We start from the raw sequence: 21,627 nt of genomic DNA, 5'->3' as shown, positions 1-21,627 counted from the left end.
CCTACTGTACCATACAGTAGCGTCAAGCAGTTTGGCTTAGTAGTTGGGGAAAACCTCTGGAATTGCTAGTGTACCAATTCATTAACACACACAGTAGCACTTACTCTATGTCCAAATGCCACAGTTGAAGTCGGAAGTATACATACACTTAGGTTGGAGTCATTAAAACCCGTTTTTCAACCACTCCACAAATTTCTTGTTAACAAACTATAGTTTTGGCAAGTCGGTTAGGACATCAACTTTGTCCATGACAAAGGTCATTTCTCAACAATTGTTTACAGACAGATTATTTCACTTATAATTCACTGTATCACAATTCCAGTGGGTCAGAAGTTTACATATACTAAGTTGACTGTGCCTTTAAACAGCTTGGAAAATTCCAAAAAATTATGTCATGGCTTTAGAAGCGTCTGATAGGCTAATTGACATAATTTGAGTCAATTGGAGGTGTACCTGTGGATTTATTTCAAGGCCTACCAACAAACTCGGTGCCTCCTCTTTGCTTGACATCATGGGAAAATCAAAAAAAAATCAGCCAAGACCTCAGAAAAAAAATTGTAGACCTCCACAAGTCTAGTTCATCCTTGGGAGCAATTTCCAAACACCTGAAGGTACCACGTTCATCTGTACAAACAATAGTATGCAAGTATAAACACCATGGGACCACGCAGCCATCATACCGCTCAGGAAGGAGACGCTTTCTGTCTCCAAGAGATGAACGAACTTTGGTACGAAAAGTGCAAATCAATCCCAGAACAACAGCAAAGGACCTTGTGAAGATGCTGGAGGAAACAGGTACAAAAGTATCTATATCCACAGTAAAACAAGTCCTATAACGACATAACCTGAAAGGCCGCTCAGCAAGGAAGAAGTCACTGCTCCAAAACTGCCATAAAAAAGCCAGACTACAGTTTGCAACTGCACATGGAAACAAAGATTGTACTTTTTGGAGAAATGTCCTCTGGTCTGATGAAACAACAATAGAATTGTTTGGCCATAACGACCATCATAATGTTTGGAGGAAAAAGGGTAGGCTTGCAAGCCAAAGAACACCATCCCAACCATGAAGCACGCGGGTGGCAGCATCATATTGTGGGGGTACTTTGCTGCAGGAGGGACTGGTGAAATTCATAAAATAGATGGCTTCATGAGGATGGAAATGATGTGGATATATTGAAGCAACATCTCAAGACATCAGTTTGGTTGGTTGCAAATGGGTCTTCCAAATGGACAATGACCCCAAGCATACTTCCAAAGTTGTAGCAAAATGGCAAGGACAACAAAGTCAAGGTATTGGAGTGGCCATCACAAAGCTCTGACCTCAATCCTATTTAAAATCTGTGTGCAGAACTGAAAAAGCGTGTGCAATCAAGGACGCCAACAAACCTGACTCAGTTACACCAGCTCTGTCAGGAGAAATGGGCCAAAATTCACCCAACTTATTGTGTGAAGCTTGTGGAAGGCTCCCTGAAACGTTTGACCCAAGTTAAACAATTTAAAGGCAATGCTACCAAATACTAATTGAGTGTATGTAAACTTCTGATCCACTGAGAATGTGATGAAATAAAAGCTGAAATAAATCATTCTATACTATTATTCTGACATTTCACATTCTTAAAATAAAGTGGTGATCCTAACTGACCTAAGACAGGGAATTGTTAATAGGATTAAATGTCAGGAATGGTGAAAAACTGAGTTTCAATGTATTTGGCTAATGTGTATGTACAGTCGTGGCCAAAGGTTTTGAGAATGACACAAATATACATTTTCACCAAGTCTGCTGCCTCAGTATCTTTAGATAGTTTTGTCAGATGTTATGGAATACTGAAGTATAATTACAAGCATTTCATAAGTGTCAAAGGCTTTTATTGACAATTACATGAAGTTGATGCAAAGAGTCAATATTTGCAGTATTGACCCTTCTTTTTCAAGATCTCTGCAATCCTCCCTGGCATGCTGTCAATTAACCTCTGGGCCACATCCTAACTGATGGCAGCCCATTCTTGCATAATCAATGCTTGGAGTTGGTCAGAATTTGTGGGGTTTTGTTTGTCCACCCGCCTCTTGAGTATTGATCACAAGTTCTCAATGGAATTAAGGTCTGGGGAGTTTCCTGGCCATGGACCCAAAATATCAATGTTTTGTTCCCCAAGCCACTTAGTTATCACTTTCGCCTTATGGCAAGGTGCTCCATCATGCTGGAAAAGGCATTGTTCGTCACCAAACTGTTCCTGGATGGTTGGGAGAAGTTGCTCTCGGAGGATGTGTTGTTACCATTCTTTATTCATGGCTATGTTCGTAGGCAAATTGTGAGTGAGCCCACTCCCTTGGCTGAGAAGCAACCCCACATATGAATGGTCTCAGGATGCTTTACTGTTGGCATGACACAGGACTGATGGTAGCGCTCACCTTGTCTTCTCCGGACAAGCTTTTTTTACGGATGCCCCAAACAATCAGAAAGGGGATTTATCAGAGAAAATGACTTTACCCCAGTCCTCAGTAGTCCAATCCCTGTACCTTTTGCAGAATATCAGTCTGTCCCTGATGTTTTTCCTGGAGAGAAGTGGCTTCTTTGCTGCCCTTCTTGACACCAGGCCATCCTCCAAAAGTCTTCACCTCACTGTGCGTGCAGATGCACTCACACCTGCCTGCTGCCATTCCTGAGCAAGCTCTGTACTGGTGGTGCCCCGATCCCGCAGCTGAATCAACTTCAGGAGACGGTCCTGTCGCTTGCTGGACTTTCTTGGGCGCCCTGAAGCCTTCTTCACAACAATTGAACCGCTCTCCTTGAAGTTCTTGATGACCCGACAAATGGTTGATTTAGGTGCAATCTTACTGGCAGCAATATCCTTGCCTGTGAAGCCCTTTTTGTGCAAAGCGATGATGACGGCACGTGTTTCCTTGCAGGTAACCATGGTTGACAGAGGAAGAACAATGATTCCAAGCACCACCCTCCTTTTGAAGCTTCCAGTCTGTTATTCAAACTCAATCAGCATGGCAGAGTGATCTCCAGCCTTGTCCTCGTCAACACTCACACCTGTGTTAACAAGAGAATCACTGACATGATGTCAGCTGTTCCTTTTGTGGCAGGGCTGAAATGCAGTTGTAACGGTTGTCATAGGTGGAAGAAGGTGAAGAGGACCAAGGTGCAGCGTGGTACTTCACGGTAAATTTAATAAAGAAACTGAACACTAGAACAAAAAACAACAAAGCGGAACAAACAAAACAGTTCTGTCTGGTGCAGACACACAAAGACAGAAAACAACTACCCACAACCCATAGTGGGAAAACAGGCTGCCTAAGTATGGTTCTCAATCAGAGACAACGATAACCAGCTGCCTCTGATTGGGAACCATACCAGGCCAAACACATAGAAATACAAAACCTAGACTACAAACATAGAATGCCCACCCCAACTCACGCCCTGAGCAAACTAAAACAGAGACATAAAAAAGGAACTAAGGTCAGGACATGAGAGCAGTGGAAATGTTTTTTGGTGATTCAGTTCATTTGCATGGCAAAGAGGGACTTTGCAATTCATCTGATCACTCTTCATAACATTCTGGAGTATATGCAAATTGCCATCATTTAAACTGAGGCAGCAGACTTTGCGAAAATAAATATTTTGTCATTCTCAAAACTTTTCACCACCACTGTAAACTTCCGACTTCAACTGTATGTCCAAATGTTCAATATTGCTACATTTTCTCAATCATGTCAAATAAGTGATTCAAGGAAGGGGATAAAGTAAGGATGCATCCTTCAAGTTTTCAAATAGAACTAAATTATCCCATTGAGAGGTACAGGGAGATCACCTGCTTACAGATGTCGGATCTTAATTTGACAAGGAGTGTCGCAGCAAAACAATCCTGCAGCAACAGGATGTTAAATCGCTAATGTTGCATGACTGGCGGTTAGGCTATTAGCTGGGCAAAATTAGGCTACATTAAAAGTACAAGACTGTTAATATGTTAAATGTTAATACATTAACTGTTAATACTGCTATGTGTTATTGTGTGTTTTCAGTTCATTTATGTAAATCATGTGGCTCATCTGGAGGGAAGCCAAAGTCATTCCACTACCCAAGAGTGGTGAAGCAGCTTTTACTGGTTCTAACAGCAGACATGTCAGCTTCAAATCAAATCCAATTATATGTGTCACATGTGTCGAATACAACAGGTATTCTGACAGTGAAATGTTTACTTTACAAGCCCTTAATCAACAATGCAGTTTTAAGAAAAGTGTTAAGAAAACAATAGATAAGTAAAACATAAAATAAAAATTAAAGTAACAAATAATTAAAGAGCAGCAGTAAATTAACAAGAGCTTGCTACCAGCTCTTAGTAAAAAATGGTGTTAGACCAAATAAAATTCTATTTCTCGGTAAACAAATTAACAACAGACTTTCAGCATGCTTATAAAGAAGGGCACTCAACATGTACAGCAATGACACAAATGACTGATGATTGGTTGAAAGAAATTGATAATAAGAAGATTGTGGGAGTTGTACTGTTAGATTTCAGTGCAGCCTTTAATATTATTAACCATAACCTATTGTTGAGAAACATATGTTTTATGGCTTTTCAAGCTTCTCTTATGCCAAACATATAGGGTGTGGTGTACCGCAGGGCAGCTCTCTAGGGCCTCTTTTCTATTTTTGGACCCCAGGAAGAGTAGCTGCTTTTGCAACACCTAAAGGGGGTCCTTAAAAAATACCAAAAAGGAAATTCTCAGCAACAAAAGAGTGATCAAATTAAGATGGATATATAAGGAATACATAGTGAATAACAATAACAAAAAACAAGGCAACAGTCCCCCAAGAATGATGCAGCCCTTGGGCCAATTAGAGACAACAATTCAAACTAGACTATAATGACAGCAACAAAACATGTTTCCATTGTAGCGACACCGTGTGGTCGATATGAATGTTCTTGCATATGTTGAGTCTTGACAGTGTTTGCAACATGTGTACCAAATTGTGTTATAATACAAATATCCTTGACTGATTTATATGCATTTATGTGCAAGACAACGCCCACATAAATGTTTATTGATCAATAGTGGCCATGTTGTTTTAGGTACTAGTCTGGAAAATATTGCGTTGTCCATAGATGTCACATATCAAGTTTTGTAATGATCGGTCCTTCGGTGCCAGAGGAGTAGAGGTCCCCTGATCTTATAGGTCCCCTTATGCAAATTTGTTCCTTGTGAGGAGAGGGACCTATGTACCGAATGTCATGACTTTAGGTCAAACAGTGAGGGGTGTGATCCTTCAAAGTATGCATTTTCAATCGCTTGTTATGGCATCACTATCTGGCCAATCGGTGTAATTTTGTAAATGCCGGATCTCTATGGCAAGATGCATCATTCACGCAAGTTTTGTCAAAATGGGACCAGTGCTGTCTGAGATATGTGACGAACGTGACGAACGTACTAACAGACGGAGACAGATCCACAGTCCCCTCCCAGATTTCAATGTGGGGACAATGAACACAAACAGGAAGATGAGTAAATAAAGGGGGGTTAGGTAATCTGCTTACCTTCCCCAGTAGGACGCCCATCTTGTGTCTCCAGCGTCCCTTGTTGAGTGAAGCCACTCTGATCCACAGGTTGAGCTGGGAGTTGTACATCCACACGTCTCTGCCATTGATACGACCCCCTGAAACAGACAAACGCAGACACACACAACACTGTTAGCCTGGAGTCTGTATGACTCTGGTCGTGTTAACCTGGAGTCTGCTAGCCTGTTAGCCTGGAGTCTGTGTGACTCTGGTTGGTGTTAGCCCGGACTCTGCTAGCCCGTAGTTCGCTAGCCCGGAGTCCGCTAGCCTAGTGTGTGACTCTGGTTGGTGTTAGCCCGGAGTCTGCTAGCCCAGAGTCCGCTAGCCCGGAGTTCGCTAGCCCAGAGTCCGCTAGCCCGGAGTCCGCTAGCCTAGTGTGTGACTCTGGTTGGTGTTAGCCCAGAGTCTGCTAGCCCAGAGTCCGCTAGCCCGGAGTCCGCTAGCCCGGAGTCCGCTAGCCTAGTGTCTGTGACTCTGGTTGGTGTTAGCCTACTCAGCTAAAGCCTAGACATTAACACTGGGAGGTAGCACAAAGGTCTCAGGCAAGGTGACTCATCATATGAGAGTACAGTTCACCGAACCACCTCTGCTACACCTGTGTTACAACTTTGTCATTTTGTTGTCTTGTCATTGTTTTCTTTGGCTGGTTTTACGCATCTGAAAACTGTATTGCCTGAGAGCAGAACCCAAAAACCAAAGCCAGAATCATTCCTAAATTCAGTCCTTGGTGCCAATTCAATCCAAATTGATCTAATAAAAACATATCTTCATAAATAGAATAAGTTGATCTTGAACAACATCCAAACTGTGCATGGGTTATGTGTTTGGGCTCAAATGTCAAGGTCACATTTGGTAACGCACAGCTGACACTGTCTAATCTAAGTAAAACATTTGAGCTAGGCTTTATGGGTAATCCTGCTGATCAAAGTCTACTTTGACATTGAGCAAACAAAAACACACACGCAACCTGACTTTAAGAAAAGAAGAGGAAATTACAGGGCTTTCAAATACAACACACACATTAACACACACACAGACACACACCCTGGGTTATTACAACACTTATAAAAGAGAAACAGGATCTCTTTGTTCTTTATCGAGCAGCAGTTGGATGATTCTCAACTCCCTGTCTCTGGGCAAACATGTACTTGAAGGAACTGTTTTTTTTTTCTCTTCTCCTTGGCGAGAAGCAGCAACAACGTGTAGCTAAGCCAACCAGGTTGCAGACATGTTGCTAGCAAGCTCTGACACAATACATTTTTCTCACTCTATCCCTCTTTCTCTCAGTCTCTCTCCATCCCTTTATCACTCGCTCGATTGCTCTCTCTCTTCTTCCACCCCCCCAGTCTCTCTCCTTCCACCCCCCCCCTCTCTCTCCCCTTCCATTCCTCTCTCTCTCCCCTTCCATTCCTCTCTCTCTCCCCTTCCATTCCTCTCTCTCTCCCCTTCCATTCCTCTCTCTCTCCCCTTCCATTCCCCTCTCTCTCTCCCCTTCCATTCCCCTCTCTCTCTCCCCTTCCATTCCTCTCTCTCTCTCTCTCCCCTTCCATTCCTCTCTCTCTCTCCTTCCCTCTCCTTCCATTCCTCTCTCTCTCCATCCCTCCCTCTCCTTCCATTCCACTCTCTCTCTCCCTCCCTCTCCTTCCATTCCTCTCTCTCTCCCTCTCCTTCCATTCCTCTCTCTCTCTCCCTCTCCTTCCATTCCTCTCTCTCCCTCTCTCCTTCCATTCCTCTCTCTCTCCCTCCCTTCCTTCCATTCCTCTCTCTCCCTCCCTCTCCTTCTATTCCTCTCTCTCTCCCTCTCTCCTTCCATTCCTCTCTCTCTCTCTCCCTCTCCTTCCATTCCTCTCTCTCTCCCTCCCTCTCCTTCCATTCCTCTCTCTTTCCCTCTCCTTCAATTAATCTCTCTCTCCCTTCCTCTCCTTCCATTCCTCTCTCTCTCTCTCCCTCTCCTTCTATTCCTCTCTCTCTCTCTCCCTCTCCTTCCATTCCTCTCTCTCTCCCTCCCTCTCCTTCCATTCCTCTCTCTCCCTCTCTCTCCTTCCATTCCTCTCTCTCTCTCTCCCTCTCCTTCTATTCCTCTCTCTCCCTCCCTCTCCTTCCATTCCTCTCTCTCTCTCCCTTCCTCTCCTTCCATTCCTCTCTCTCTCTCCCTCCCTCTCCTTCCATTCCCCTCTCTCTCTCTCTCCCTCCCTCTCCTTCCATTCCTCTCTCTCTCCCTCCCTCTCCTTCCATTCCTCTCTCTCTCTCCCTCCCTCTCCTTCCATTCCTCTCTCTCTCCCCCCCCTCCCTCCCTTCCTTCCTCTCTCTCTCTCTCCCTCCCTCTCCTTCCATTCCCCTCACTCTCTCTCTCCCTCCCTCTCCTTCCATTCCTCTCTCTCTCCCTCCCTCTCCTTCCATTCCCCTCTCTCTCTCCCTCCATTCCTCTCTCTCTTTCCATTCCTCTCTCTCCATCCCTCTCCTTCCATTCCCCTCTTTCTCCCTCCCTCTCCTTCCATTCCCCCTCTCTCTCCTTCCATCCCTCTCCTTCCATTCATCTCTCTCCCTCCCTCTCCTTCCATTCCCCTCTCTCTCTCCCTCTCCTTCCATTCCTCTCTCTCTCTCTCCTTCCATTCCCCTCTCTCCCTCCCTCTCCTTCCATTCCTCCCTCCCTCCCTCTCCTTCCATTCCTCTCTCTCTCTCTCCCTCCCTCTCCTTCCATTCCTCTCTCTCTCCTTCCATTCCTCCCTCCCTCTCCCTTCCATTCCCTCTCTCTCTCTCTCCTCTCCTCTCTCTCTCTCTCTCTCCTCCTCTCCTTCCATTCCTCTCTCTCTCTCCATTCCCTCCCTCCCTCTCCTTCCATTCCCCTCTCTCTCTCTCTCCTCCCTCTCCTTCCATTCCTCTCTCCTCCCTCCCTCTCCTTCCATTCCCCTCTCTCTCTCCCTCCCTCTCCTTCCATTCCCCTCTCTCTCCCTCCCTCTCCTTCCATTCCTCCCTCCCTCTCCTTCCATTCCTCTCTCTCTCCTTCCATTCCTCTCTCCCTCTCTCTCTCTCCCTCTCCCTCTCTCCCTCAGCACCTGCCTGATGTTACTGCACAGCCTGAGTCAATCAAAAGGCCCCAGTGATCCATGTAAAAACAAAGACATCACTAAACCAACAGAATAGATGCAGGGGAAACAGACAGTTCAACAAATCATGTTTTACTATTTTGATATTTAACATGACTATGTTTTCGAGAGAAGTCAAGAGTTTTTTCAAGAGTACACGAGTTCCCTCTGACTCGACATGAATGCTGAGTGTCATAAAGAGAAAACCCTCATCAGAATCATCCTACTGGCTCAGGGGAAACTGATTTCCTCTAAACAAACAGCTGGTTCAGTGTTTGTGAAGCTGTGTTGAGAGAGAGAGAGATAGAGGTAGTGTGTATAGAGTGTGTAGAGGAGAAAATATTAACCAAGGGGCCTTGGATGTTAGCCAGACTCAGCATCAACAGAATCACTAAACAACGATATGAACAATAACAACCCACTGGGCACACGTTGGTTGAATCAACATTGTTTGAATTGACATCTTTGCCCAGTGGGAAGCAACTAAATCAGATGATAAGTCATATTCATGACCATGACGAGTATAATCATGTCTTAATGACAATATATGATACATCACATATAATTGCTAAGCTGGTAAACATTAAGATCAGAAGCCCCATCTTCATGTCAAATCTCCACACCTGCTCCAATTGAGGAGCAGCTGAATTAACAAAGACTTCATACAATGCTAGGGCTTATCTCGTAACAATGAAATGAAATGATTTCTCAATCCGTCATGATCTGTTGGGCTTAGAATAGGTGTTTACCTATAATTAAGGGAGGGTGGCTATAGAGCCTCAGAGACTAGCTGTGTAATGTAGTGGGCAGCAACATAACCTCAGAGACTAGCTGTGTAATGTAGTGGACAGCAACAACCTCAGAGACTAGCTGTGTACTGTAGTGGGCAGCAACAACCTCAGAGACTAGCTGTGTACTGTAGTGGGCAGCAACATAACCTCAGAGACTAGCTGTGTAATGTAGTGGGCAGCAACATAACCTCAGAGACTAGCTGTGTACTGTAGTGGACAGCAACAACCTCAGAGACTAGCTGTGTAATGTAGTGGGCAGCAACAACCTCAGAGACTAGCTGTGTACTGTAGTGGGCAGCAACATAACCTCAGAGACTAGCTGTGTACTGTAGTGGGCAGCAACATAACCTCAGAGACTAGCTGTGTAATGTAGTGGGCAGCAACATAACCTCAGAGACTAGCTGTGTACTGTAGTGGGCAGCAACAACCTCAGAGACTAGCTGTGTACTGTAGTGGGCAGCAACATAACCTCAGAGACTAGCTGTGTACTGTAGTGGGCAGCAACAACCTCAGAGACAACTGTAGTGGGCAGCAACATAACCTCAGAGACTAGCTGTGTACTGTAGTGGGCAGCAACATAACCTCAGAGACTAGCTGTGTACTGTAGTGGGCAGCAACATAACCTCAGAGACTAGCTGTGTACTGTAGTGGACAGCAATATAACCAGAAAAAACAGATGTGTTGGTTTAATTGTTTCATTCAGCCAAGCCGGTTTATTGGTTGCATTCATGTTGCCCATTGACAAACCTCTGAGGTACTGACACTACTAGTGTTTGATCCTGGTGTCATAGAACGGACAGGAGCTGCTGTATGTTCCCAGTCCTCTCAAATGTCCTGGGGGGGTAACGATGGATGTCAGGTGAAGACGGAGGATAGGACAAAGTAGATGCAGGCAGTCAACAGACTTGAACTTTTTTTCAATTGAACCTTTATCTAACTAGACAAGTCAGTTAAGAACAAATTCTTATTTACAATGACGGCCTACAGTGTACAAACCCTAACCCGGACAACGCTGGGCCAATTGCGTGCCGCCCCACGGCCGGTTGTGATAACAGCCCAAGATCGAACCAGGGTCTGTAGTGACGCCTCTAGTACTGAGATGCAGTGCCTTAAACCGCTGCGCCAATCGGGAGCCCTCTACAGGCTACCACACTCTGGCTTCTGTCCATCTCCATCAAACAAACAGAGCATATGATAAGAACCACTTTTCAAGACAAAACAAAACAAATAAACTTCAAATACTTTAAAGTGCACCATAACGTTGAACCTACTCATTAGGCTTCCAGATCTGTTCTCTCAGGAAGGAATTGTTGTTCACCCTCCTACACAGGAGGACAGACCGTGGCGTTAAAAACACCCCTTAGGAAGAGTCAAGGAGAGGGGCATGCCGAGACACGGGATGAAAAGGTGATTTTATTGGACAGCTTTCTCAGAAATGTGTGTACAGTACAGTAGATCATTACATTTGATCTTTGAGTTATTCTGAACATTCCAACTACTGTCAAATACAATCAATGGTGTCTTCTGGAATTCCTGGATTTGTTAGAATCCAGTGAAATTTGCAAGAATCCAGTGAAATGACTTTTCCTTGGGTTGGTTAATGTGGTCAAGGTTAGGATTCCCACAACGGTGAGTGGAGAGGTGAACCATTAGGTCATATCGTGGTCATAGACAGTGAGTGTTGTGAGCTGAAGTATGCAGTCACTTGTCCCATCCAGAATCATGTTTAGGGTCATGGTCACAGTCACGGTTCAGACAAACTGGGCTTTACTGCAGCTGTACTGATGGACACCCACCAGAGTATGTGTGTGAGAGCCACAGAAGGAAGAAAATAGAGGGTGGTAGAGAGAGGGAGAGAGAGAGAGGGAAGGAGAGAGAGAGAGAAGGAGAGAGAGAGGGAATGAGAGAGAGAGAGAGAGAGGGAGAGAGAAGGAGAGCGAGGGAGAGAGCGAGGGAGAGAGGGAGAGAGAGAGAAGGAGAGAGAGGAGAGAGGGAAGGAGAGAGAGGGAAGCAGATATGGAAGGAGAGAGAGGGAAGCAGAGAGGAAGGAGAGAGAGAGAGGGTCATAAATAATAAGAGGAGGAATGAATGACCCGAAAGAGAGGGGGAGAGGAGAGGGAGGGACATTATGTTGACATTTCCAGGCATGCCTTGTGGGTAGATTGATAGCGCACACTTGAGGACATGTAGAGCACAAGATATAAACACTGAACTCTTTCCCTCTAGACCAGACTGTGAACTTACAGGGAAAGATATTAACACTGAACTCTTTCCCTCTAGACCAGACTGTGAACTTACAGGGAAAGCCTGAGGTATGGCATTTACATTGGAACCCATGCAGTCAGGGACTGTAGATGACATTATCCTACTGCTGCCCTGTTAAACTTGGGCCCAGTGAGGCTTTAAAAAGGGCAGTCTGCGCCACACTTGGTCAGCACACTTCTCCCAGTACTAACCAGCCCGGTCAAAACGCTATAAAGGCCCTGGGTAGAAGTTCCCCATTGGCACAGATCTAGGAACAGCTTACCTTCCGTAAACCCTAACCTCAACCATTAGAGGGTAAGACTCAGAATAACTATAGATCAGCGTTTTTGAGCAATTTTATCCTCGAAAGCCATAAAGCGCAAAGAGCCGTGTGACCCTGACTCTTGGCCAATGGGAAGAGATGGAATGAGTGAGCTAGCCAATAAGGGCCTCCCTGGGCACTGCGCCTGCAGATTCTGTCCAGATGTTGCTCTCACATTTTCCTCTTATAAAAGAAAAAGAAAAGACATGGCAAACATTACATTAGTCCCTGGTCTTCACTCCACAGAGAGGGAAGACATAGCTGAGTACTCTACAGCTGTGTCTCAACAGGCTGGAAAATAATTATTCCTTTCTTGAATGACTGAGTTTTTCCTGGTCAGATCAGCGATTCCTGTCTCTATTAATGGCCATCTGGACTGGAAGGATAAGTGATAGTGATAGGTAGAGCCCTATCCAATCCTTCTAGCTATCTCTGGTCATTCAGCAGATAACACAAGGGAAGGATGTTACTACAATTAACCAATTGAAGCAGATGGTTCCCATGTATACTTCCTGGTATTTCCTGATCTCTTTCATGATGACATATTCCATGAGTACTAATTGTTGTTTAGGATGGCAGACTGTCAGCGAACAGACGAGGAGCTCACCTGAGACCAGGATGTCGTTACGCAGGGCACAGACGGCATACTCTGACTTGGTGAACTCTGGGAGCTTGGCTAGGGCCTTCCACTCTCCTGTCACAGGGTCGTAACACTCTGTGTAGGGCAGGTTGAACCCTCCCACCCTCTCACAGCCCCCCACCACCACAATCACCTCTGAGTAGCCAGTCGACCTGCAGATAGATGGATGGAGGAAGGTGGAGAGAGGGAGGAGGAAGGTGGAGAGAGGGAGATGAAAGGGGGAGAGAGAAAGTGAGAGAGGACAGTAATAAACCAACAATACAGTAACAAGACTCATCAAAATAAACCTAACACTAGTCGCTGTGGAGGAATAAGACAGCACAGAAAGACTACACAGTGCAACATTACACAACACAGCACTATTCCAGAGGAACATTACATAACACAGCACCACTACAGAGGAACATAGACAACACAGCACCACTACAGAGAAACACAGACAACACAGCACCACTACAGAGGAACACAGACAACACAGCTCTACTACAGAGGAACATTACACAAAACAGTACCACTACAGAGGGACAAAGACAACACAGCACCACTACAGAGGAACACAGACAACACAGCACCACTACAGAGGAACACAGACAACACAGCTCCACTGTACGTATTGTACTTATCCACCTGGCAAAATACTAAAAATATATGTTCTTATAACAGAAATAATTTACTAAAGGCCACTGAATATCAATGACCTCAGTAAATGGTGGTGCCCTATCTGCCTCACTGTTTGGAAAGTGCATGCCAGGGCTATGATGTGAACTCCTTCGGTTGGGGGGGATTCACAATTCAGGCAGGCAGACAGGCAGACAGGCAGACAGACAGACAGGCAGACAGACAGACAGACAGACAGGCAGACAGGCAGGCAGACAGGCAGGCTCCACGCCTGTTCTGATCTGCCTGGATACTGACACGGCACTCTTGAGAGACACGTCACCTCCCTGCTAGCTAACTGGCACCCAGCGTCAAATAATACTTAACCCAGACAACTCCTCAGACCGGAGAAAAGCTCTGTTGAAACCAGTGACTGGAGAAAAGCCCTGTTGAAACCAGAAAAGCTCTGTTGAAACCAGTGACTGGAGAAAAGCCCTGTTGAAACCAGTGACTGGAGAAAAGCCCTGTTGAAACCAGAAAAGCACTGTTGAAACCAGTGACCGGAGAAAAACTCTGTTGAAACCAGTGACCGGAGAAAAGCCCTGTTGAAACCAGTGACCGGAGAAAAGCTCTGTTGAAGCCAGTGATGGGAGAAAAGCCCTGTTGAAACCAGTGACTGGAGAAAAGCCCTGTTGAAACCAGAAAAGCCCTGTTGAAACCAGAAAAGCTCAACACTCATAACACAGAATACATAAAGACACATACATACTCTAACATGTAACACAGAATACATAAAGACACATACATAATCTAACATGTAACACAGAATACATAAAGACATCACACATAAAATTCTCTGTGGATGAACTCATCACTCACATGGACCTATGTATATTGTACACAAACAAACATCCTTCAAATATTTCCTTATGGACACAAACACGGCTGTATGTGACTCGCTGCTTCACTACTGCTATTAAAACTAGACCGAACGGTACGAATGTTTCAGGCGACAAAGGCTTGCAACATAGCAGTTATTCTGGCAGAAAACTAGAATGTGTATATGGACAAGCTCTTCTACCTCATGACACAATTTCATTACAAAACAGGATTATTAAACAAACCTTCCCTCAATGAAGGGTCTGTCTGCACAATAACACAGCAGGCACACATTCATGTTGTAACTCAAAACCATCTACTGTGGAAGAGAAAACAGTGGAGTACTGGGTCTGACACTCTTCCTTTGATCTTTCAGTCATCTGTCTGTCTTTCTCTCTCTCTCCATCACTCTCTGTCTGTCTGTCTCTCTCCATCACTCTCTGTCTGTCTCTCTCTCTCTCCATCACTCTCTGTCTGTCTCCATCCTTCTCTGTCTGTCTTTCTCTCTCTCCATCACTCTCTGTCTGTCTGTCTCTCTCCATCACTCTCTGTCTGTCTGTCTCTCTCCATCACTCTCTGTCTGTCTGTCTCTCTCCATCACTCTCTGTCTGCCTCTCTCTCTCTCCATCACGCTCTCTCTCTCTCCATCCCCCTATGTCTGTATGTCTGTCTCTCTCTCTCTCCATCACTCTCTGTCTGCCTCTCTCTCTCTCCATCACTCTCTGTCTGTCTCTCTCTCTCTCCATCACTCTCTGTCTGTCTGTCTCCATCACTCTCTGTCTGTCTGTCTCTCTCCATCACTCTCTGTCTGTCTTTCTCTCTCTCTCCATCCCCCTCTGTCTGTATGTCTGTCTCTCTCTCCACCACTCTCTGTCTGTCTCTCTCTCCATCCCCCTATGTCTGTATGTCTGTCTCTCTCTCCACCACTCTCTGTCTGTCTCTCTCTCCATCACTCTCTGTTTCTCTCTCTCCATCCCCCTCTGTCTGTATGTCTGTCTCTCTCTCCACCACTCTCTGTCTGTCTCTCTCTCCATCACTCTGTTTCTCTCTCTCCATCACTCTCTGTCTGTCTGTCTCTCTCTCTCCATCACTCTCTGTCTGTCTTTCTCTCTCTCTCCATCACTCTCTGTCTGTCTTTCTCTCTCATCTTTCTCCTCACAGAGGCAAAGGTGGGTGGTTCTTTACTTGAGCCGAGAGCAAAGTGGCAGTGTTTTTTGTTTACAAACAGACATTCTTATCCTTTTTACAATTACAGTTTACCCCCATAAAATGATTGTGAAAGATGTGTGACGAGCCAAGAAGAATTAGAGATTACATATAATTTGTCTTCCAGTTGACTGGCAGGGAAGAAGGAAGTGTACCGTATTCAGTCACAACACTTCCTGATATCTGAGAGGGCCCTAGTTCCTTCAGGGCCTTATAATAAATAAAGGGCTCTTTGAAGGCATGAGGTCAATTCTGCCTTACCTAGATGTGTTGAATTTTTCTATCCATAAAGCTGTGCCAAATACAATTCCCCTTGAGGGACAATACAGTTCTTTTGAATTTAATTGACTGACCATGTCTCTGAACTACACCTCCCAGCATCCCCTGCACAGTACCTGCGTGGGCGGGTCCTGGGGGACATCATCTCGTTGCCCAGTACGTGGTACCGCCGGGCCTCGTGGAGGAGCTGGTAGCACTCTGGCGCCGTCTGGATGATCTGGTCTCCTTCCACTGTCTGGACAAAGTAGTTGGGGTGCAGCAGGGGCAGGCGGACGTGGTGCAGCAGGTCCTTAAGCACGGGCCTCCGGGGCTCCACACTGTGGTACACCCAGCGCATTACCGCCTCAAACACCACCTCCTCCTTCCCGATGGCCAGTTCGTCACTGCAGATGTACTCCTCCAGCTCGTCCCTCCTCAGGTCCAGGAACTCCTCGTGTTGGGCCACGTCAGGGAAGTTGGCCAGGGCGTACGAGCGGCAACGGCTGGCCAGCTGTTTCAGAGCGTGGGCGTCGGCGAAGCGTTGGATGCCCAAGCAGTTGCAAGGGTCAAGCTGGTCTTCGAGGAACTTGGCGCAGGCATCGCGGAGCGTGGAGATCTGGAAGAGGCTGGAGGTCTCGAAGAGGAACTGCACGTTGTCGGTGGTGATCTTGGCGCGGCCCGTGTAGACGTAGCTGAGGAAGGAGTCCATGGCCTCGGCCAGGATGCCGTTGATCTCCACCAGCATCTCACGCGACTCGCGGTGGTCATTGCAGAACATGGCACGGAAGTAGGAGGAACAGGCAGAAAGCACAGCACGGTGGCAGGGGAACTCGCGGCCCTGCACGCTGATGACCACGTCGGTGAAGAGGCGGCTGTCGCGGAACTCGTTGAACACCTGCAAGATGGCCTCCGAGTGGGAGGAGCCGGAGGAGAAGTCCAGAACCTCATTACCGGTCAGGGTTTTGGAGTCCACTTCGAACACCTTGGAGGGATGAAAAGAATGAGCTTAATTTACTTTTAAAGGCCTACTCTGTAACTTTTAATCTACAGTCAAAAGTGATAACCCTGCACTGGTTTATAAACTGGAAGAGGGGGTCTTGGCCATGTTCCCGTTTGTTATGCTACTTGGAAAAATATGATTTTAGTATGTTTTTATTTGCCACTTGAGAAATAATTGACACACATTGCCCTTCAAAACTCTTGTCAAGACTAGTAAGAACTCGGAGTTGTGATAAAATGAGTGGGTTTAATGAGCACCTTTCGTTTGACGGCGGGGGAGTCCCTGGTCCCAGAGTCCTCCCTGTTGAGCCGTCTGCCCAGGATCAACACCATGGCTGCTGCCCTATAGACCGACCAGATACCTGGAGGGAAAACAGGAAATAAGGTTAAACTGACCGGATACCTGGAGGGACAACAGGAAATAAGGTCATAGACCGACCGGATACCTGGAGGGACAACAGGAAAAAAGGTTATATGCCGACCGGATACCTGGAGGGACAACAGGAAAAAAGGTTATAGACCGACCGGATACCTGGAGAGACAACAGGAAAAAAGGTTATAGACCGACCGGATACCTGGAGAGACAACAGGAAATAAGGTTATAGACCGACCAGATACCTGGAGAGACAACAGGAAATAAGCTTAGAACGACCAGATACCTGGAGGGACAACAGGAAATAAGGTCATAGACCGACCGGATACATGCAGGGACAACAGGAAATAAGGGTATAGACCAACAGGATACCTGGAGGGACAACAGGAAATAAGGTTATAGACCGACCGGATACCTGGAGGGACAACAGGAAATAAGGTTATAGACCGACCGGATACCTGGAGGAACAACAGGAAATAAGGTTATAGACTGACCAGATACCTGGAGGGACAACAGGAAATAAGGTCATAGACCAACCGGATACCTGGAGGGACAACAGGAAATAAGGTTATAGATCGACCGGATACCTGGAGGGACAACAGGAAATAAGGTTAAACGGACCTGATACCTGGAGGGACAACAGGAAATAAGGTTATAGACTGACCAGATATCTGGAGGTACAACAGGAAATAAGGTTATAGACCGACCGGATACCTGGAGGGACAACAGGAAATAAGGTCATAGACCGACCAGATACCTGGAGGGACAACAGGAAATAAGGTTATAGACTGACCAGATACCTGGAGGGACAACAGGAAATAAGGTCATAGACCAACTGGATACCTGGAGGGACAACAGGAAATAAGGTTATAGACCAACCGGATACCTGGAGGGACAACAGGAAATAAGGTTAAACTGACCAGATACCTGGAGGGACAACAGGAAACAAGGTTATAGACTGACCGGATACCTGGAGGGAAAACAGGAAATAAGGTCATAGACCGACCAGATACCTGGAGGGACAACAGGAAATAAGGTCATAGACCAACCGGATACCTGGAGGGACAACAGGAAATAAGGTTATAGACCGACCGGATACCTGGAGGGACAACAGGAAATAAGGTTATAGATCGACAGGATACCTGGAGGGACAACAGGAAATAAGGTTATAGACCGACAGGATACCTGGAGGGACAACAGGAAATAAGGTTATAGGCCAAGCAATAAATGAGCTCTTTACTCATTTTAGTTTTTTTTAAAACCTTTATTCAACTAGGCAAGTCAGTTAAGAAAAAAAATCTTATTTTCAATGACGGCCTAGGAACAGTGGGTTAACTGAACGACAGATTTGTACCTTGTCAGCTCGGGGATTCGAACTTGCAACCTTTCGGTTACTAGTCCAACACTCTAACAACTAGGCTACCCTGCTGCCCCGTCTAGTTATGCTGTATATTTATTTCAGATGATTAATGTGTTACATGTATGTTATAACCCTATATAAGTGTAAATCAGTTTATATGTGGTGTTATACCTTAAGGAACAGTACATGTGCATGTGTTATAGACCTGTTATAAGCCTATGTAGCTCTAGATCAAAACTTACAATTGTTATAAATAAGTATAAATCAAGTTATACAAGTCACTTGAAGTTGAACTTAACTACTGAACTTGAACCACTGCTGCTGTGACGAAATGGAGAAACCAAGTACACTCCAGAGGCAATGGCCATAAGTCACAAGGGAAACAGCCTGCTTTCTGCTTCAGAGAGAGAACTAGTTGTACTAACAATTCCAGCGTCTTCAGGGTAGAGCTACTGTATCTTGCATCACAGTAGATGAAAAAATGTCATTTTGAAGGCTTAGAAACTCCAGCCATACACACAGGGCCAGTTCCAGGCATAAGCGACATAAACGGTCGCTTAGAGCCTACGGCCGCCAGGGGGCCCCAGTCCCCAAAACATAATTGTATTTCATTTATTTTTAGAACTCAAGCAGGGATCGCAACTTACTATTGAGAGTAAGAATAGAAGAACACACCGGGTGCAATTTCAAAATGTGGTTGTGCATCAGCAGTTTTTCTCATTATGTCAGTCACTGACAGTAAGCATGTCAGCTAACAACGCTTACATTGGTAGTTAGTCTAGCCAGCTATCTAAACTTGTAGTAATAAAATACTGTACCCGGAGGCCCTGACCTCCAGGGGGCCCCGATTGATTTGGTTATTTAAAAAAAATATATATAGGCAAGACAGTTAAGAACATATTCTTAATTACAATGATGGCCCGACCACGGCCAAACCCTAACCTGTACGACGCTGGGCCAATTGTGCGTCGCTATATGGGACTCCCAATCACGGCTGGTTGTGATACAGCCTGGAAATGAACCAGGGTCTGTAGTGACACCTCTAGCAATGAGATGCAGTGCTTTAGACCGCTGCGACAAATATCATATTAACATAGCATTAGTCACAAAATGTGTAGAATTTCTGAGAACTGGCTTTAAAACGGCAACATTTTAACTACACCCCAAGGCAAAATGTGTAGAACTACGTGAAATTAACTTTGCTGGGAGGTGGGGGGGGGCCCCCTAACCAAATCCCGCTTTGGGCCCCAAAAGGCTTGAGCCGGGCCTGAATTATTATTATTTTATTTATTTCACCAGGTAAATATGCACATATCTACAAACTAACCCCTTCCTCTGTCTCTGTACTGAAGCAGATGTTCCCTGGGACATAGTACTACAGTTGAAAAGTCCAGCAACCACAAGGACAATAGAGCTAGAAAGGTTGTAGTGCAATGGTAAACCAATCATGTTTGCTTTGAATGAAACTAGGTGAAGAAACCCCATCCCATCATGCTTTTAACAGTGAGCAATCTGCGATACCGGTTGAAACCAGGCCTATAGTCTTTTCAACAGTGATTCTCTAACTGTGGGTGCCTAGAGGCATAGTCTTTGAAACAGACTGACTGCTAAACCAGATTCATGCCATACCAGATTAATGCCAAACCAGATTACCGTCAATTCTGGGAGAAGAGCCTCGGGGTCACTCCTTAGTAATTTTTTTCACTTCCAGAGAATGGCAAATTTGGAGCAAAAAACAGGTCTGAGTAGGCTGTCTTCAGCTCAGCTTTTTTTTACACGAACACACACAGGTGTATAGCCCCAGGCCATCTATCTCAAACCAGCTATTTCATTTAGACGGGAAAATGACTCCTTCACTCTGTCTCATTCTGCCAGGAGTATCTGCTTGTTTTTTTACATGAAGATATAGATGTTGACATTTGCTCATGGTGTCTTTGAGGCACTAGCGCGCTCTTCACTCAGGTCACGTGCGTGCCTTTACTAAATCAAGGCGGTTATTAACCGCAGCGCACGGGTCTGGCCAGCTTTCTGATGAACGTAGTCACTCATCCCGGCTATATTTAACCTGGCGGTCCACCGCAAGACGCCAAGCGGAACAATACACACAACTGTTTGCGTGTGTTACCCTAGTCCACAGCTGCAGCACCTCCTCGTAATTAAGTAACACAAAAGCAAGGGTTTGCAAGTGGCAGAGCCTCCTTCCCTGACGCATGGAACATTCCCTTCTTATGACCTGTGTAGCTATAGGCTATATAAAGACCACAACAAAGTTAGCGGACTAAACTCCACTCCATAAAGGTGTGAAGTTTACTCCGCATGTAACAGCTATTGCATCACTTATATAGCCACAGTGACCTCGTCTTCTTGTCACGTCTTTTTTTATTTATTATTTTTATTAATTACACACAATAAACAAGCAATTCCCCCCAAACATTTTGTTTAGCAGATTAAATTCTGATCAGAATTGACAGAATCAATGTTATGCATGAAATCGAACATTATTATTTTGCAGCAATACGTGGATTATCACTGTGAAAATGTTTTTACATAAAACGCATGTACAATAACAACTCCAAAAAAGTTAACTCGTGATATCCGCTATAGATGGTATGCTTTTCAATTGTGTCCCATCAGCCAAAAACCGATTACTTATTCTCGGCAACCTTGAACAGTGAGCAATTAAGTTTAGGGCAACAAATTAACGCATACAGTATCTTTACCAAAAATCCAATGCCACAACTGAATACAAACGCGTATTGAAATACACGTTATATGTTACTTCCTATTTTTAGTAAAGTACTTTACCTTATCCAAAATGTTCCGTGTGAGCCGCCTCGGCTATTTGGAGTCGTGGAAAAATAAAAAAATAAAGTTGAAGAAAATGTTGTTCCGAAAATTCTTGGTCCAAAAATGTTATGATAAAAATAGGTTTCTTTACACATAAAGAAAAACAGAAAAATACGTATTTCTCTATGTCCCAGACATCCTGACTTGTTATGCTGGCTGAGACAAAGAACTGTAACAAAGTGTAAACATCACAGCGAGATATAGGTCACATCCTCAGAATATGCCGACCCAGTCAGCTGGAGTTACTGGTGCTTATGGGTAGTGTATTTCACAAGAAGTGGTTGTGCCTTAGAGGTGTGCAATCAGAAAACAGCACTTCCCAAAGCACCTCTTTCGTCCGCGTGGCTGGCCTTTGTTTGCAAACAAAACTTCCCTGAAGTTGAACACTTTTTCCACAAAAAAAATCGGGAAACTTTGTTGTCAACACCAATTGTGTAATAAAGTACAGACTATTGCCCAATAGT

At 45.2% G+C, this 21,627-nt stretch overlaps 1 protein-coding gene across 1 annotated transcript in view; it reads right to left on the bottom strand.

Annotated features, from left to right (window-relative positions):
• Positions 1 to 21,389, bottom strand: part of LOC135510061 (kelch-like protein 24) — a 52,224-nt gene extending 30,835 nt beyond the window's left edge. Inside the window, exons 1-5 of the mRNA XM_064930868.1 lie at positions 21,122 to 21,389; positions 16,842 to 16,945; positions 15,722 to 16,566; positions 12,612 to 12,796; positions 5,541 to 5,659 (exon numbers count right to left, since the gene is read on the bottom strand). Coding sequence (XP_064786940.1) covers positions 5,541 to 5,659; positions 12,612 to 12,796; positions 15,722 to 16,566; positions 16,842 to 16,916 — 1,224 coding nt within the window. The 5' untranslated portion in view covers positions 16,917 to 16,945; positions 21,122 to 21,389. The remainder of the gene's footprint in view (positions 1 to 5,540; positions 5,660 to 12,611; positions 12,797 to 15,721; positions 16,567 to 16,841; positions 16,946 to 21,121) is intronic.
• Positions 21,390 to 21,627: the final 238 nt, after the last annotated feature.

The sequence above is a fragment of the Oncorhynchus masou genome, chromosome 3 (assembly GCF_036934945.1).
Source record: "Oncorhynchus masou masou isolate Uvic2021 chromosome 3, UVic_Omas_1.1, whole genome shotgun sequence".
Taxonomy (NCBI): domain Eukaryota; kingdom Metazoa; phylum Chordata; class Actinopteri; order Salmoniformes; family Salmonidae; genus Oncorhynchus; species Oncorhynchus masou.
This window is presented reverse-complemented; position numbering and strand designations above follow the sequence as displayed.